Genomic DNA, 17,350 nt, shown 5'->3' on the forward strand with positions numbered 1-17,350 from the left:
ATCATTCACACATATTCTATGCTCAGTGTATAGACTTACATAAGCACATACAGGCTTGGCGTCCTCCGCAAAGAATCATCGCCAGCAAGCTAAACGGCTCGACCATCTCCATCTTTTCGCATCAGCTCCGCCACTCCCCCCAATCCATCTTCACCTTCCCCCTCCACACCATCCAAAGCCTCATAACCATGGCGGCGGAACAACGGAAGCTGCTCGAGCAGCTGATGGGAGGTACGTCGCGTCCTTAAGGACCTTATCATCCCGTCCAGACCAAAAGCCCCAAGCAAGCAAGCTAACATATTTACTTCTGTTTACGCAGCGGACCAGCTCATCGGCCTCGGCGCGAATTCCCGCAACGCTCAGCTCTCCATCACAGACTCCAAAGTCTGTCGCTCATATCTGGTCGGCACGTGTCCGCATGACCTCTTCACCAACACCAAGCAAGATCTCGGCCCGTGTCCCAAGGTACATAGCGAGGGCTTGAAAACGGAGTATGAGACTGCGTCGGCGGCTGAGAAGGCGAAATGGGGGTTCGACTATGACTATATGCGCGATATGCAGAAGTACATTGACGATTGTGATCGGCGCATTGAGTCCGCGCAGCGTCGGTTGGAGAAGACGCCGGATGAGATCCGGCAGACGAATAATTTGGTGTGTTTATACCTACCCCATATATGTTGAGATGGAGTGAAAGAAAGAGAGGAAAAGATAAAGCTAACGCAAACCCAACCAGCTCAAACAAATCGCCGACCTCGCCAACACAATCAACAGCGGACTCCTGGAGATCTCCGTCCTCGGCGAAACCGGCTCCGTCGCACAGGCCCTCAACGAGCTGCACAAAGTGCGCACCGCGAAGCAGCAGAAGGAGTCCTGCGAGCGCGAGCTCAAAAACCTCCAAGATACCTCCGGCCCGTCCGGCCACCAGAAGCTGCAAGTCTGCGACGTCTGCGGCGCGTACCTGAGCCGTCTCGATAACGATCGCCGTCTCGCGGACCACTTCTTCGGCAAGATGCACATGGGATACTCCGATATGCGCAAGGGGTTCAAGAAGCTCAGCGAGGAGCTCAAGGGTCGGCCGCCGCCGGTGCGCCACCACGATGATGATGACGGCCCTGGTGGTGGTGGTGGTGGTGGATGGGGCGGCGGTGGGCGCTCTGGCGGTGGACGCGGCCCGCGGTATGGTGGAGGTGGTGGTGGGTTTAAGAAGCGTGGTGGGCGGTGGTGATTCGTTACTGGTTTTGGTAGGACCTGGGGTTCTTGCTTTTTCCTTTCTATTTTCTGTTCTATTATTTTTGGTTTGCATAGCGCAGGCGTTTCTTTTCACTATGCCCTTCCCCCAAAATAGTCTGTCAAGTGTGGTTGGCGGCACGAGTGTCGAGCCTTACGACCTCTACAATGTGATTGATATATTATACTATACTATACTGTATTAGAAAGAACGAAGTAGCGAATTTATAACAAAGCATGTTATTTGCATTCATGTAGGTGCTCGAAAAGCTTAATTCAATGTGTAACACTATTTAGGTACTCAAAGCAGCATGAACGGCAATGGTAGTAACAGACAGGTTCGTTCATCACAGGATGGGATCAATACAGGAGCTATTTAAAAGAAAGCAAAAGAGGCGGAGAAGAGAAGGGGAAACAAGAATAGCATGATCGACGTTAATATCCCATGACAAAGTAAATAAACACAAACAAGCCCAAAAGGATGAAATCAAATAACCCATTTTCCCTGTTCTCGCGCACCACGCACAACAAGTACATCATTCAATCGAAACAAAAAGTGAAGGGATCAAAGACCAATAATGATAAAAGACAGATAAATGCAGAAAACAATGACATCCAGGCCCTCCCCACGCGTAGCATGCAAGCCTTAAGTAACCACATTAAGATAATATACACCCAAGCAACCTACCAAACCCTCCTAGGCATGGTGTTGTCCCCCATTGCTGTTGGCTGCTGCCGTCGCCTGTCTAATCTCCTGCATCAACAGGTCATAGTCATTTGCCGTCTCGGGTCGACGCTGAAGAATGTCCCTGACGATAGCGAGCTGGGCGACGTCCGCGTTGGGGGCATTGCGGAGGAGTTCTTGGATGGAGGGGCTGGTAGCCTGCGGGCCCAGGACTTGCACGGCGGCTGGGAGGCCGACGACGGGGAGTGCCGGGATGGGGGCTGCTTGGAGGGGCTGATGGGGCGAGTATTGCGGGGCTTGCGGCGTTTGGTTGTAGAATTGGGGGGCGGGGGTCGAGCCGGGGAAGGAGGATGTCGAGGTGGCGGAGATTTGGGAGGCCGCGCGCGGGCCGGGGGTCAGGAATTGCGCTTGCTGTGGGGTGTCTGCCACGGCTGTTAGGGGGCTGGCTGCGGCGGCGCCTGGTTCCTGGCTTGCTTGGTGGGAGGGTGGTTGCACGGAGGGTGGGTTGGAGTCGCCGGTTTTGACGGCGAAGACGACGAGGAGGACGCGGGCGGGGGTGGGGTCTTCGAGCGAGTTGTTCTCGAGGAGCTCGACGAATTCGGGTTTCTTGGTCATGCCTGCTTCGATGGGGATCATGTAGGTGTCTTTGACTGCTGGTAGCGGGTGCTTGCCGATGACGCCGTAGCGCTTGCGGTCTTGGAAGTAGTTGAAGAGGCGGTCGAAGCTTGCGCGTTCCCGAGGTGATTCGGGGCTGCTGATGGAGATGACTGTCACGTCGGTGGAGTTGCTGAAGCGCAGGCCACAGAGGTAGTTGCTGGCTAGCTGGATGTCGATGCGGCCGTCCACCAATAACGTCGGGGGCACCAGCTGGCTCCAGGGGATGCGTCCGCTCAGGTCGGCGCCGCCGACGTGCTTGGCCGACGAGGTGAAGTCGGCGACCGGGTTCATGACCACCTTGCCCCGCCAGATGCTTCCCTCGTCGTTGAAATCCTTCGGGGAGTAGGGCGGAGAGTCGGGCTCGTCGTCTCGCAGCAGCTGGTCGATCTCGGCGTCGGCTTGCGCCTTGCTGGTGGGCATCGGCTCCCGGATGTTGGTGGCGACCTCGGGGAAGACGGCGTCGTGGCTGGTGCCGCCAGGCGAGTGGCCCCGGGACGGGAAATGTTCGTCGTGAGTCTTTCTCTCGGCTCGTCCTGCTTTGGACGATCTTCGACTGCCGTTCTTCTCGCCCGCGTGCCTCCCCGTGGGACTCCCCGGGCTTTGGGCGTCCGGGCTCGCCTCGTTGTCGACGTTGCGACGCGGCGCCGTCGAGAAGACGGGCTCGCTAGCCACGTTCTGCACGTCGTCCTCGATAAGCTCTTCGCCCTTGTGGGTGCGTCGGATGCGGGGCCCCTGCTCCTGGACGATGATGTGCTGGCGCTCGGCCTCGCGCTTGATCTCGGCGTCCTTCTGCTGCAGTTCGTCGCTGGCCATGTCCTGGGAACTCATCTTGGAGAGAGCATCCGCCGATAGACTACCTACGAGCAGACGGTCTCGCAGCGAAGTGTTCTTCTTTACGTTGAACAAGATCGTCCGCAGCTGTTGCTTATATGGGTCCGTGGGCTCGCCCGATCCTGCGCATATATTGTCATACATAGCATCCTCGACCGCAAGACCATGCTGCTGCGCAACCTCCTGGACCGTCTTCCCTTGCGGCACGCGGTATGACTTTTGTTTCTGCGCGCTCGTGATCTGATCTACAAACAGGTTGACCAGGGCTTTGGCAACGTTTTTCCGCGCCGGGTTGGTGATCTCCTCCAAGGGCTTCAACGGCTTGGTGGGCACTGGCTCCGCCACCGTATCTGGTTGAGAGGGCTGTGCGCTGGGTTCTTTCTTCACGGGAGTGACTCTCTTGGTCTCACTCGGCTTCTTCGTTTCGGCGAATTTCTTCCGCTCAGTCGGTTTCTCCGCGCCCTCCCCAACTTGAGTGTCAGCCTCCACATCAGCACCGGCACTGGGACCAGCGTCGCCGGCCTGAGGACCAGCATCGGGCATGGGCGCATCTTGAGGGGGTGAGATCTTGGGTTGCTTCAATTTCGGACGCTACACGATAAGGGGTTAGTCAAACACGATATGAAACCCACGAGGGGGGAAAGATTGTACGCACCGACTCGGGCTGAGGGGTTTCCTGGTCTTCGTCAAACTTGCGCTTCTCCGACGCTCTCCCCGGCGTATCCTGGACCCGGGTTGTCCTCTCAGACACCGGCGACCTCGGCGATTGGGCCGTCGCGCTGGGCGCAGGCGCAGGCGTGGTCGAGGTGGCCCCACGGGTCGGCGTGCTGGCATCAGTTCTGGCCTCACTGGGTCGACCGCGACGACCGCCCTTCTTCCCCTTCTTCCGTCGCGAGTGTTTCTTCTCTTCAGCCTCTTTGCGCCGTCGCTCGGCGACCTCTTCCCACGGCCTCTCGCCCCGGTTCATGCGCTCCAGGAGATCTTTGTGGTTCTCGGGCCTGCACCGCTCACAGTAATACTGGTCGGGTTCCTGCCCCTTGGCGAATCTGAGGCCCATGCAGTCATTGTGCTGCCAGGCCAGGCACTGGTCGCAGCAGATCATGTCCCGCTCCACATCTTCCTCCTCCTCGTATTCGCCACATATGCATCGGATGATCTCCTCCTCGTCTTCCCCCTCGCTGGGGCCAGGTGTGGGTTCGGCGGATGTCTTCGCGGCTTTGTCCTTGTTGTGGAGCTTGGACTTGCCTTTCTTCGGAGTGTCGGATACCATGTCGAGGTTTTTGTGCTGGCCTTTTGTTGACCGACCGGACCGTCGCGGCTCGTCTGTCGCCTTGCTGTTAGCTCACTTTTCAAGTCATTCTGGTTGGGGAGAGAAGGGGGAGTGTTTGTGTGTGTAAAGAGAGGGAATGGGAGACCTGGCGCCCTTCCGTCGCCACCGCAGCGATAGCCGTAGCGGTCCGGATGGGGCAGCTCGACCAGCTTCCAACAATCTAGGGTACACTATTTGCTTACCAGCCATGATCGATTTGTATGTGACCGTCGAGTGTGGGGGTGGTTGATAACCGGGAAAAAGAAGACTCAAATTTCTACGGGGGTGTTTTGGGGCACCGCACGAGATATGCGCAACACACCACCCAGATCGCGTTTCTACGACACCCGAGGACTAGGTAACAAGCAATACACAGGAGAATCGCCCGGGGATTTGTTGGCTTCAATGCCGCAATCCACGATGGTATTACTTCCCCTTCCTAACCTGCCTCGCCGTTCTTGTTTTGTTGATCTTTTCTTCTTTTTTTTTTGTTCCTTTTCTGTTATTGTTTCACCGAAACAATGCGCAATGCCGACCACTAGGGTGGGTGGTGGGACTGTGGACGAGCAGTATCGCGCGCACTGCGGATGAGCTTAGCGCGAGTGGGGTCGCGTAAAGGTGTGCGTCTGGGAGTCGATGATGTCAAATAGAAGGGGTCGCTGAATTCGGCGTATCAATCGGGTAGATGACGCGATCAGGCACCTGTCGAAAATTCCGGTGAGTTGTGAGAAAGATGGGGAGTGAAAGGAGGAGTTGACAGAGAGTTGACAAGGGGAGAGAAGACGGGAGGAGAAAGAGGAGAGAAAGAGGAGAGAAAGAGCAGATCGTTCTTTTAAAGCAGGAAAAGCGAATGGAGTGCCTGAGTTTCGCCAAGACATTTCGAGGCCTTCCCATGCTGACTCAGGACGGTACACGTGACGGTGGCCTTGGCATCCAGGCCCTCGCGTTAGCTCATCGTTTGGCGCGCTCAGCCTTCTTTGTCTCCAGATCAGATCTCTCATCCCCACATCGATTACTTTCTACCTTAGGACGACTCTTCTTACTCCACATATCATCTACTCCACTACTACAAGGCTCTTCTTATTATTATCACTATTGTTATATTCCCTACGATGGCAGATGTCCGTTCGTTACTCCGGAATGAACTCGCTTCTCGCAAGGGCGGCAGCCCATCCCAGTCCGGCAAACAAGCAAATCGTGTCACCAAGAAGCGCAAGGTAGATTCCGGAGAAGACCTGACGAGGAAGAAGATCCGACAGGCAGTCGCCCATGCAGACCTGCAACCAGCCAGCATAGTCCAACCGCCCAGCGCCCAAGCCCTCGAAGACGCAGCCGAAGCCGAGGAGGTCGACGAGCAAGAGATCGCGGGACCCGAACTCCCCACCGACGAACAGGAGGAAATGGAGACGAGCGCAGAGGTATCGACAGTTCCGCCGACGACGGCGCCGAGCAGCCAACCGACGACCACGACCCAGGACCAGCGGACGATCGATGAGGATGAATGGGCTGCCTTTGAGCGGGAGGTTGCGGCGCCGAGTCGTCTAGCGCACGCTCCGGCTGCGCTCACGGCGGAGGCAACGATCTCTGCCGCTCCCATGACGGCTGAACAGCTGGCTGCGCAGCAGGAGAGGGACGCCCAGGCGGCGAAGTCGCGCAGTCGGGAGGCGGAGGCCGAAGGGGAACGGGAAGATGCGGCGCGGTTCATGGAGGATGAGTTTGACGAGATGGAGCAGCTCGAGGAACGGGTTCGACGGCTCAAACATATGCGGGAGGAGCTGCGAAAGAAGACGGGGGAGGAAGAGACGCTGGCACCCGGTGAACCGACGGCGACTGCGATGGCAGGGAAACAAGACAATTCTGCCAACGAAAGTAAGGAAGAAGAAGACGACGACGACGACGACCAAGACGATGATGATGACGACGACTGGGATAACTGGAGGTTCCGGTAAAGGCTGTACGACAACTGGGCTGGAGTAGAACACGGAACGGCGTCATTTCGAACATAACATACATACAGAGGTCTGGAACTTTCCTATTGATTGATACCCAAATGAGCTATGGACATGAACAATCCCGCGCGGGCAGCGCTTCTTAACTCTCCGTCTAATATTCAAGGGGGAACCCGGACGCGAACGACATATTGGCTGGCTTTTTGATTGTGATTTGTACCTTTTGTAGCAACTCTGGCTTGACTTATAGAATGATGATCCACTATTTGGAGAATTCAGAAGACTAGATAGAATATAAATCAACGAATAGTACTAATAGATTTACATGGTTTCTATCTGGCTTGATGGTATATATCTTGATCATTGTTTACTCGGCGGGGGACGCCCGGTCTGCTCCCTCCCCTTCGATGTAGCTCCGAAGCCCTCCCTTGTCGATTCTCATGGCTTCCTCGATCTCCGCCTCGCCTTCTCGGAGAAGCGTCTTCCCACGGAGGAGGTCCCCCCGCTGTTTCCGTTTCTCCTCCCCGACCTGCTTTTCTCGCTCAGCTAGTGCCTTCTCACGTTTCTCGCGCTCCACCCGCTTCTTCTCAAGTTCTTCCCGCTGCTCGGCGGTCAGCTGCTCTTCCGGCGCAGGCGGGAGCGTAGAGATGTAAGCCTCAATGAGAGGGTCGCGAACTTTCGCAGAGAGCGCAATATACCGCACATCGGTGATGATGCTCGTTGGGAGAGCCTCCAGATTCGACGAGCGGTGGAGCTCATGGAGAGGCACGGATTTCAGCAGTGCCGAGAGTTCGGACTTGCGCTTGCTTTCCGGCTGCTTGACCCGCGAAATCAGGTCGCGGTACAGCTTCTCGCGGTCCTTGTCGGAGAGTTGAGAGTCCCGCATCTCGTCTTCCTTGCGGTATTTGCGTTTGAATTCGGGCCAGTAGAGCTTGGGCGTGGCGTACTCTTGCAGAAACGCCAGGTACTTGATACGTGGATCTTTCTTTTCCTGTTTGGCTTTTTGTTCCTTGTATTGTTGGATGCGGTCTCGGCTCCAGTCGGACCAGACCTCCCGGCGTCGTTTCATGTTCGGGAGTACCGTGTACCGGGAGTCCTCGACGATACGGCCCTCTTCGATGATGTTCTCCCACGGTGAATACGGGTTGATGTGGTAGTCGTCGAGCAAGTCGCGGAAAAGAGCCGTGGAATCCTCGTCCGTGAGGGGAAGTCCTTCTGCGCCCTCTTCCCAGTCTTCAGCCTCAGGGTCGCCATATTCGCCGGGATCCAGTCCGTATTCCTCGCCCATGGCGGCAAGTTGGTATTCCATATCCTCCTCGGTGAATTCAACCGGTTGCTGGTCTTCTCCGTCGTCGGTTTTCGTCCGTTTGGACGGCTGTCCCGCTTCTTCGTCCTCGCTGTCCGTGACCTCCACTTCCTCATATTCGTCGCTGTCTTCCCCTGCTGGCTGGGTGACCGGTGGCTCTCTCGAATCGCGTCGTTGGACCTCCTCCTCCGGGGCCGTTTCCATTTCTTCAGCGGGAGGTTCCTCCTCTTCAGCTTTCTCTCCCCGTTCTTCCTTTTCCTTCGCCTCTCGTTCCATCCGGTCGAACTCCACAACTCCTTTCAGCACATCCTGCGGGAATTTCCAGAAACTTTCATTGGTCTCCGTATTGAAGACAAATCGTCTCCCAAGCCTTGTCTTCACGAGAACCCACGGCGCACACCCGGGTATAGTATGTTTCGATCGCGGTCGGTCCTCTGGCCCCCTTCTGCGATCCTGATAACCCTTTCCGCCGCGGAAGCCACCGCGGAAACCTCCCCGAGCCGGGCCACCGTGAGGAATATTCTGCGGTTGCTGGGCGAAGCCAAATCCCTGTGGCGCATACTGTGTAGAAGAGAATGGAGGCAGGGTGTCCGGTGTCAGAAATGGAGGGGCCGGCGCGGCATGTTGTTGTACCGGGACCGGCTCCGGTTGGGATTGGGGCCGCTTGTAAGTGGATTGCTTCGTTTGTGCATTATAATAGTACGAGTGTCCTGCGACCTGTTAGATGCGAAGCCCGGCATGGGTCTGGTAGACTGACTGACCTGAGGGTGCTTTGTGTTCCGTCCATCCTGGCGGTAGTGGAGGGGGAGGCGCATAAGTGGATCTGAGCATGGTCGATCGTCGCTGTAAAAAGCGTCGTAGCAGACAAAGAGCAAGTAATTTATACCAAAAGGCGTAGGTGCATGTCCACAGACTGATTGAAGTGGTTGCTGGAGCGGATTTGCGGCGAAGCTGCGCATCGACAATTGGAGGAGGTGGCCCGAGCTCAGCGGAACCTGCCCAGTTCAGGCTAGAGGACGCGCCAGGACGAGTTGCCTTGGGAAGCTCACCCAACCATCATCATCGTCTCCATCATCACTCCCATCGCTTTGTCCAGCTCCCACGTTCCCCTCTCAGTCCCTTCGCTTGCAAATTTTCTCTCCGATCTACTGTTTGATTTCTTTCGTTTTTATTTGATTCAAAGCGAACTCGCTACACAGAGAATATGTCACGGAGATACGATTCCAGGGTATGATTCCCGTCCCTCCGCCCGTTCGCAGCTCCAGCTAACCCGATAACGCTCGTCCACAGACAACCATCTTCTCTCCGGAGGGCCGTCTATATCAAGTCGAATATGCGTTGGAGGCTATCTCGCATGCCGGCACCGCGCTGGGCATCTTAGCCAAGGATGGTATTGTCCTTGCGGCCGAGAAGAAGGTGACGAGCAAGCTGCTCGAGCAGGACACATCCGCAGAGAAACTCTACATCCTGAACGAGTACGCCTTTTCCATTCGAATTGACTGGATACGATGATACCTGATAGCTAACTCTTTCTAAAGCAACATGATTACAGCTGTTGCTGGTATGACGGCTGACGCCAACATCCTGATCAACTACGCCCGACAAGCCGCCCAGCGGTATCTTCTCACCTACAACGAAGATATCCCCTGCGAACAACTCGTGCGCCGGTTGTGTGATCTGAAGCAAGGATATACGCAGCATGGTGGTCTCCGTCCGTTCGGTGTGTCATTCATCTACGCCGGTTACGACCCCCTCCGCGAGTTCCAGTTGTACCAGAGCAACCCCAGTGGTAACTACGGCGGCTGGAAGGCGACTAGTGTGGGAGCGAACAACGCAAGCGCGCAGAGTCTACTCAAGCAAGATTACAAGGAGGATTGTGACCTGAAGGAGGCCTGCGCTATGGCCGTGAAGGTCCTCAGCAAGACCATGGATTCGACCAAGCTCAGCAGCGAGAAGAGTGAGTGACTGCCTACCCTGATTTTATGTGCTCGTAGTGGCTCATCGTCAACTCTATGTTATCTACTGTACTAACTCAAACGTCTCTGCAGTTGAATTCGCTACCGTGGGCAAGACCAAGGAGGGGAAGATCTACCACCATCTGTGGAACGCGGACGAGATCAACGCTCTCCTGAAGGAGCACGGGTTGGCCAAGGTCGATGACGAGCCCGAGGCTGGTGACTTAAAATAAGTGCTAGACAAGGAATGAGTTAATGTTGCGTCCGATGACCTGATCGAGATAATCCCATGTGTTCTGTTATCAAATCCGGCGCCAGGATCTCGCCCGTATTCCTCCCGTCGTAAGCCCATGGGTTAATATATGCTACGGCTGAAACATCGGGCCCTCCCACGCCAGACAGGCATGCCGCCCACTACTGCTGCATCTGAAGCGCAACTGACGTCCACGGGTGACGTGGCAGCCGCGCTGACGAGTTGAGGGGACGGGCATCCTCGAAGGCATTGTTTGCTGTTGCATTCTTCACGCGCCCTCCCCTGATGGATTTTGTCACGGGTTGTGCAAGATGAATGGTCCACGTAGTTCCGTACCCATGCTTTTATAACTTGAAGACAAGTATGTAGCACTCCAGGGGGGTTCGACCTCCCATATATATATCCGTTCCAGCCTCGAATCTACATCAACATCCACATCCACTTGCATCTTCGCCGCAACGACGCCCATTCTCCTACAGCATCCGTCTACACAAGGTAGACTCCCAACCGATGCTCGTATCCCTACTCACCAGCCATGTTGGTTGGGTACCACGATCATATAATTATTCTCCACACTGTGTAATAGGCACCTATGAGGGTCGGAATACGCTACCCATGACACCATGCGAACGGTCCCCGACAGTAGCTGGAGCGGTGGAGCCCATATCTATCAGGTAGGGAGATATACCTTCTAAAAATGCAACTATTCTTCGACTTACGCCTTAGATTTCCGCCTGAAGAAGCAGAGTCACGGGCCCGACTAACCCGTTTCAGACACATCACGTGCCGGTATAGAAAGCGATGGGGAAAACGCGGGGCTTTGACGGTTGGTTTGTTCACCGCTCCCTGAAGAAAGCATATGTCAACCTCTAGAACAACAACGACCTAGAGAGGCGTTTCATCCAAATGTTGATGCCCTCGCATATCTCTGCAGATTCTCAGCTCTGTTGCACCTCCACAGTACTAGTCACATTGCTACTAGTCAACCATATAGGATCCGTCGCCGTGCGCTGAACTACTCCCGCCAAACTACTACACGGCGCTTAGCAAGTGGAACTGTCCCTTGTGGATTCGCTTCATCGGGTCCTAGATTTGCGGATTCTAACGAAGTTCATTGGATTCCTGATCTCATGCCCCCTGGGCGTACAACTATTAATCCTTCCTATCCAATCGTTCGGCGGGTCCGTCCATCATGAAGAAACCTGTCCGTTGTGATGCCACTGTCAAACCGGCCAGGGATACAGAATTGTGAGACACCTGATTAAAGACTCGGACTCTCAACCAAGAAAAAAAGGTAGTAAAAAAAAAAAACAAAAAAGGGGGTGAAAAGTGAAAAGAATTAAACAGGGAAAAAGAAAAAAGAACGGGCTAATGAGCAAAATCAAAGAATGACAAGAGAAAGAAAAAGAGGATGCCCATTTCAGAGGCACACCCCCGGCTTGATCCTTCTGTTTCCAGATCCACCAATCATCCCAGGGCGCTTCGTTTGTCCTCGCGCTCAATTTGAAGCTTTCCGATCTCTCTGTCCAGCTCCATTATGAGCCTTTGGGATCGGTCCATGGAGGCTACGAGGGTGCCCCCTTCGCGTCTCCAGCGGTTCAACCGTTCGACCTCGGCGTCTCGCCGGCGGAACTTGGTCTCAATCTTCTCGCAGAGGCGACATTGAGTGTTCTCATAGTCGGTCACGTTCACAAGTTTCATTCCGCATGTTTCGCCCGTGCGATACTCGTAATGGCACCGGTGGGCGAAATTCGTCCAGCTCCAGTCACCGCAGGCAAATCGCTTTTGGTTGTAGAAGCACATGCCTATCAGATGGGTCAATTATGGCCCCCTTTGGGTCCGGATCAAACACACTTACTGTCGGAGAAGTATTGTCGTTTCACCTGCTGCGTTGGATTCTATTGGCTCACTCGTTCGGCACTACCGCGCTTGAGGGGCTTGATAGGTTCAACGTGAACAGGACCTGTCAGGCTTCGATAGAAGTTCTATGGGGTTGAAACACCTCTGACTGGGAACGAAGCTTTTCTTTTGATAAAATTGATCAAGGAAGCTGTGTCTGAAACGATTATCGATTCAGAATCATCTAGCCTCAGGGACTGACTGGCCTATTTATGTTTGGTGGGAGGCTCCCATGTCACGGTTCAGGCATCTCTTGTTACTCCTAACGTCCACTGTCGATCAAACCCCCTCAACCTGTGATGGCTTATCGTATACGGCACTCTGTCATCACATTCACACCACTTCCTGGAACTGGGTCCCTGCGGTTGGCTGTGATGGCCTTGCCTAGCGGTGGAGACACGAGATGGGCACTACGGTTTCTTGCCAGGTCCATCGTAATCACCGGATGCTTCACGAATGCATGCACCCTGCTGTTGTGGCGGAACCACTTTTTCTAGCTTGGGTTGAACATTCGAAAATCCCTCACCCCGGCCTGATCATTCTGGCCCTGTTACATGGATTATCATTGCAGCCTGGGTCACTCAATCGCCATCTCCCCGCTTCGCGTATGCATCCAGAGTCCGTATCAAGCCGGCTAACGACAATTCGATGGCCGTGTCTTGCCCACCCCCCCCCCCCCCCTAAGCTGAATCAAAGCTCCTGCATGAATCACTCCTACTTTGTGCCAGCTGTCATGCCGTCTTACATTGGAACCTTTGCTAGCGTTCCAGCTGAACGAGAAAAAGGAAAAAGGACAGGAAAGGGAGCGAGCCCCTGTGCGGAGCCGGTGTGCTCAATGCCTGTGCTCAGATATCCTGGTTTGATATCTCACCCTCCATCATTACTTGGCCGGTCACTTACAGCCAATTAGTCTTGATATGGTTGCCATATAGCGTCATAAAGTTTGATACGGACTTTTGCTCCAAGGCAATTCCGCCTCCGGGAAGATATTCCCCATGGAACGTATCTTTTTATCATTTGCTCCTTGGGTTGCAACTAGTACTCCCAACGAAACGCGGTTCTGTGTCTAGTTGCAACCCTACCTCGCCTCCACCTTTCTTTTCCATTTCGAAAAAGTCAAAAATGTTTTTCTTTTTCTCCCACCCCCCCTGATCCATCGGACCCATCGTCGCAGGGATATCTATCCGGTTGCCAATGGTTGCCTCACGGGCTCCGCGTGTTCCCGTTTGGCCATGGGAGCTAGGTGATTCTGTGTCTAGTGGCGAAAGACGCGTCACTCGAAGGTCTCGATTGGTATCCATTGCCCCTTGGAAATGGGCCTCTGAGATGAGCCCTACTTCCAGTGGCATGATGGACCTGGAGTCCCATAGGGTGCCGTGCTTTCAGCTGATCTCTCACATCTGCAGACGAATAATCCCGCATCAACCCCCGCTCAGGTGCAGGGTTTGTCTTCATTAACATGCTTTTTTCGACGGAGATGATAGGGTATCCGTCCTGTGCCCCGGCCGTGGCAGATACAAATCGTGGTACCGGACACCTCCTGTTGAACCCATGCATCTGCACTAGAGCTCGGAGACTCTGACGTGGCGCCTCTCGTCTGGTCCAGATGCGAGGAATTCTGACTCCTCGGGCTGAAGCTGGACTTCTTCCTGCGGAGAATGCTCACTTCGCCGTCTCGAGTGATGATGAGCGCGAGACCCTTGGGGGGAAATTAATCTTCTGGGAATTGGCGAATGAGGGCACGACGGTTCCGGGACTCCGTCTGTCCGACACTCCTAGGCTGGCACTCCGTGACTGTGCCTTCTCCTTTCCATGACACGAAGCTACTGGACTATACGACTCGGGTGTCTAAGCCATTGGGAGTGGGGATCCACGGCGAGGTACCTCTTGCCAACTCAGCTGCCCGGCTGACGGCCGCAAAACGATGCAATGGCGTTCACACCCATCTGTGCACCCTGACGGGGGTGCAGCCTTGTCCATCGCCGGTTAGGATTTGCCACCATCCAATCTATGGGCGAGCTGTCTTACTTGGAGACTCCTAAGCCTGTCTTGGGTGTGGCGATTATACTTTGAGCAAACTAGGATCAGGCCGAACAATATTGATCGCTGATGCTACCCAACGGTGGAAAGAAGTGCAATTGACCTGTCTCAATGGCATTTTTTGCCCTTCCCCCAGCACATTGTGGTGCTAGGTTCTCCGTCGACGTTGAAATTGAGGTACATGACCCACATAGGTACACGGTCCACCATGCTGGGCTCTTCCGGTCCCGTGACCGCGCAGTCACCAGCGCCCTCTGCGCAGTTACGCACCCTGTGTTTCCCAACGACAAATGGTAAGAGCCCGTCCGACCTTGGGAAAATTAAAGTAGGAGGGGCCCTCGACTGCAACCCGGGCTACCCATTCGGATTGGCTGGTGGGTCGATTGAAGCTAAATGGCTATCGGCAAACCACAGCCAATGGAGTCATTAGATCGACGACTATGTATCTGCAGCTAGGGCAGACCCCTGTCCGCTGGATTTGTGGGTTGATGAGCTCATGTGCAAGGGCTTACAGTCCCGCGACGGGAGGATCAGGCGGGTCCTCGCAGCTGCAAGTTGACAGCTGCCCACATTCCTGCTGCGGTCTTCATGCTCGGGGCTCCATTGCCGTGCATGTCTGTTGACGCACCCTGGCGCAAGCCACACCATTCGAGAAATCGACACAACGCATTCTGTCATTGCCTGATGCAACGCGATTCTCTGGGCCTTGGACCAGTCCGGGTGCGTGATCCGGCTCCATAAGCACCCCAGCATGAGACATACAGCCTAATCTCTTCCCCCCCCCCCGCCTTGGCCCGCCACTCGTGCTGTTGTTTTTTTATTTTTATTGTTTATTTTTTGTCCTTCTGGATTTGACAACTCGCATAAGTTGGTCAGTCACTTCCCCTGGGAGGCATGACACGAGGGACGCCATCAAAAACGATCTGTAGCCTGGGTCGTGCTAGCACGAGTCATCACATTGCGGCACAGGACGCTTGTGCCTCATTCTTGAATCTGGACGGATAGTCTATTGACGTGGCCGATCTAGTTCGTCCGCGTCCGGTTGAACCTGGCTACTGAATACCAGTCGTGTTCGGGTTAGGCCCGCGGGGGATCGGATACTCCAACGTGGAGTGCATCTCGTCTGCTAGTAGTTATGACTGGGTCTCGATAGGTAAGTCAACACATGAGGCTCTACCGCCTCCCTACCGTAGGTCGATACTGCCTGTAGAGCAAGGGAGAGTCGTAGATATCATGTTGATGCCTGAATGGTGAGGCGACAAGAAACCCGGTTTGTCCGTTTTTAGAATGACGTCAATATGACTGCATATCCAGACAGTCTTGTTCTCAGTGACCAGTCCACCTTTCTACGATTCTTGATTTTGTATTTAGATTTGAGATTGTTCTGGACACAGCTCTGGTGACAATCCTTCGAATACTTAACTTTTACCTATCTCTGCTTCTGTTTTGTCCTAGAACAACATATACCACTCCTACCTACTCTACAATATATCCTCTACTACTCCATACAACGAAAAACCACAATCACAACCACAACCACAATGCCAACCAACACCCTCCTCCGAACAACCCGGCTCACCCGCCTAGCCCTCCCCCAAACCCGCCTCCCCTCCAACCGCCTAACCCAACCCCTCCTCAACACAAGCCGAACATACGCCACAAAAGACCAAACCAGCGACAAATACCAAGACCGCACCAAGCTCGACCCGCAGCGCTCAGAGGTCACCAAGTCCGGGACCGACGCCGAAGTCGCCAGCCACCCCGCAGCCTTCGACCCCAGCAAGACGTCGCCCGAGAGCGAGATGAAGGCCACCGAGGAGGAGAGCAAGCAGGCGGGCAAGACGAGCAATCCGCTGAATATGAGCCCGGCGAATAGTGAGACAAGCGATTGGCAGAATCAGGCGGAGCAGGGGGCGACGAGGAATGAGGATAGGGAGGGGAGTAGTCAGAGGGGGGCGACGAGGAAGAATAGGGAGGTTAATAATTCGGGGGAGTGGAGGAGGAAGTATTAACTTATATATATATATATTTTCTTTTCTTTTGTACTTTGGTTTTGGTCGTGTATGAATACTGCTAGGACTGCTATTAGGGTTATCAAATAAAGCATCAATATATGAGTGTACGACTAGAAATATACAGTATCAAGCACTAATCACAGTAAGATCATGAACAGAAGTAACCGCGCAAAGTAAGCATCATAAAAGACCATAAAGAAGAAACTACTTCCCCTCCCGAATAATATCACTCCCCATCAACAACCAAACCTTCTCACTCCCCGTAGGAACATCCCCCTCCAGCGCCTTCACCCCCGCATTAACCGCCGCCTTGCCAATAACATCCGCATCCTGCGCCCACCCATTCTTCAAGCCCTGATGAACCTTCCCGGCCCAACCCGCCACAAACCTCGCCGCAGCCTCCAAAGGCCGGCTCTCGTCCCTCGTCCCAGCAATCAGCCCGGGCCTCAAAATAACCGTCCGCTCGAACCCCAGCGCCTTGACATCCTCCTCAATCTCGCCCTTCATCCGCGCATACGCCATACTCGCATCCTTGCTCGCCCCCGTCGACGAGATCAGCACCATAACCCGTGTGCCGGCGTCGCGCGCGGCCCGCGCCATCTCAACGTTCAGCCCATGCTCCACGGCGTACTGGCTTTCGAACCCGCCTGCTGCGGCGCGCGTTGTGCCGAATGCAGAGATGAAGATCTCGGGCGTGGGTGTGAGCGAGGTTAGCTCGGAGGCCCATTTTGAGGTGTCGGGTTCGACGAAGGTTGTTAGCTTCGTTTGCGCTTGGCTGGCTGCTGCGGGTGTGCGGCGCGAGATGGTGTCCACGCGGTTGATGGAGGGGTGGCTGAGGAGGGTGGTGAGGATGTGGCTTCCCTTTTTGGGGTGGAAGGAGCGTGGTTGTTAGTGGGGTTTATTTCTGAGTTTTGCAGGTGTCGTGGATGATGAGGTAGGTGGGTGTTTATTGTTGGGTGGGACAGAGGGAGAGGTTGATGGGTCGTCTACTAACCACCATGCCGGTGCCGCCGATGAGGGCTACGTTTGCCATTGTTGGATAGAGTGGGTGAGAATGGGAGATTCAAAGCTCTTTGGTGGGATGGTGTGGTATATGTTGCGATAAAGATGATGTCTTTGGCAGACTTATCAATTGTTTCATCGCTCAGGAGATGGAATGACGTCGATCGCCACTAGCACTGATTGGGAATAGTGTGTTTTATATCTGTATCATGACTCAGCCTT

At 54.6% G+C, this 17,350-nt stretch overlaps 8 protein-coding genes across 8 annotated transcripts; 4 read left to right on the plus strand and 4 right to left on the minus strand.

The window, feature by feature from the left end:
* Positions 1–108: 108 nt before the first annotated feature.
* On the plus strand, positions 109–1,420 carry P168DRAFT_255141 (LUC7 domain-containing protein). The gene is made up of 3 exons (XM_024834441.1): positions 109–231; positions 320–651; positions 734–1,420. The coding sequence occupies exons 1-3, from the start codon at positions 189–191 to the stop codon at positions 1,223–1,225; spliced, it is 867 nt and encodes a 288-aa protein (XP_024691635.1). The 5' UTR covers positions 109–188; the 3' UTR covers positions 1,226–1,420.
* Positions 1,421–1,487: 67 nt separating this feature from the next.
* P168DRAFT_176017 (putative PHD finger domain protein) lies at positions 1,488–5,110 on the minus strand. The gene is made up of 3 exons (XM_024832919.1): positions 4,913–5,110; positions 4,056–4,723; positions 1,488–3,991 (listed from the first exon to the last, which is right to left on the minus strand). The coding sequence occupies exons 1-3, from the start codon at positions 4,917–4,919 to the stop codon at positions 1,925–1,927; spliced, it is 2,742 nt and encodes a 913-aa protein (XP_024691636.1). The 5' UTR covers positions 4,920–5,110; the 3' UTR covers positions 1,488–1,924.
* Positions 5,111–5,705: 595 nt separating this feature from the next.
* Positions 5,706–6,962, plus strand: P168DRAFT_291200 (uncharacterized protein). Its single transcript, XM_024837366.1, has one exon. The coding sequence runs from the start codon at positions 5,822–5,824 to the stop codon at positions 6,656–6,658; it is 837 nt and encodes a 278-aa protein (XP_024691637.1). The 5' UTR covers positions 5,706–5,821; the 3' UTR covers positions 6,659–6,962.
* Positions 6,963–6,981: 19 nt separating this feature from the next.
* On the minus strand, positions 6,982–8,795 carry P168DRAFT_255144 (FF domain protein; the record flags this gene model as incomplete). The annotated part of the gene is made up of 2 exons (XM_024834442.1): positions 6,982–8,674; positions 8,726–8,795. The coding sequence occupies 2 exons, from the start codon at positions 8,793–8,795 to the stop codon at positions 7,026–7,028; spliced, it is 1,719 nt and encodes a 572-aa protein (XP_024691638.1). The 3' UTR covers positions 6,982–7,025.
* A 230-nt stretch (positions 8,796–9,025) lies between these two features.
* Positions 9,026–10,585, plus strand: pre9 (proteasome core particle subunit alpha 3). Its single transcript, XM_024835237.1, has 4 exons — positions 9,026–9,192; positions 9,255–9,439; positions 9,503–9,921; positions 10,013–10,585. Exons 1-4 carry the CDS (start codon positions 9,169–9,171, stop codon positions 10,150–10,152), a joined length of 768 nt encoding a protein of 255 aa, XP_024691639.1. The 5' UTR covers positions 9,026–9,168; the 3' UTR covers positions 10,153–10,585.
* A 1,054-nt stretch (positions 10,586–11,639) lies between these two features.
* On the minus strand, positions 11,640–11,975 carry P168DRAFT_319593 (uncharacterized protein; the record flags this gene model as incomplete). The annotated part of the gene is made up of 1 exon (XM_024840294.1): positions 11,640–11,975. The coding sequence occupies one exon, from the start codon at positions 11,973–11,975 to the stop codon at positions 11,640–11,642; it is 336 nt and encodes a 111-aa protein (XP_024691640.1).
* Positions 11,976–15,652: 3,677 nt separating this feature from the next.
* P168DRAFT_328136 (uncharacterized protein) lies at positions 15,653–16,123 on the plus strand (the record flags this gene model as incomplete). The annotated part of the gene is made up of 1 exon (XM_024841322.1): positions 15,653–16,123. One exon carries the CDS (start codon positions 15,653–15,655, stop codon positions 16,121–16,123), a length of 471 nt encoding a protein of 156 aa, XP_024691641.1.
* Positions 16,124–16,153: 30 nt separating this feature from the next.
* P168DRAFT_255149 (uncharacterized protein) lies at positions 16,154–17,159 on the minus strand (the record flags this gene model as incomplete). The annotated part of the gene is made up of 2 exons (XM_024834443.1): positions 16,154–16,987; positions 17,121–17,159. 2 exons carry the CDS (start codon positions 17,157–17,159, stop codon positions 16,331–16,333), a joined length of 696 nt encoding a protein of 231 aa, XP_024691642.1. The 3' UTR covers positions 16,154–16,330.
* Between the last annotated feature and the right edge of the window lie 191 nt (positions 17,160–17,350).

Source organism: Aspergillus campestris (assembly GCF_002847485.1).
Source record: "Aspergillus campestris IBT 28561 chromosome Unknown P168scaffold_8, whole genome shotgun sequence".
Classification (NCBI taxonomy): Eukaryota; Fungi; Ascomycota; class Eurotiomycetes; order Eurotiales; family Aspergillaceae; genus Aspergillus; species Aspergillus campestris.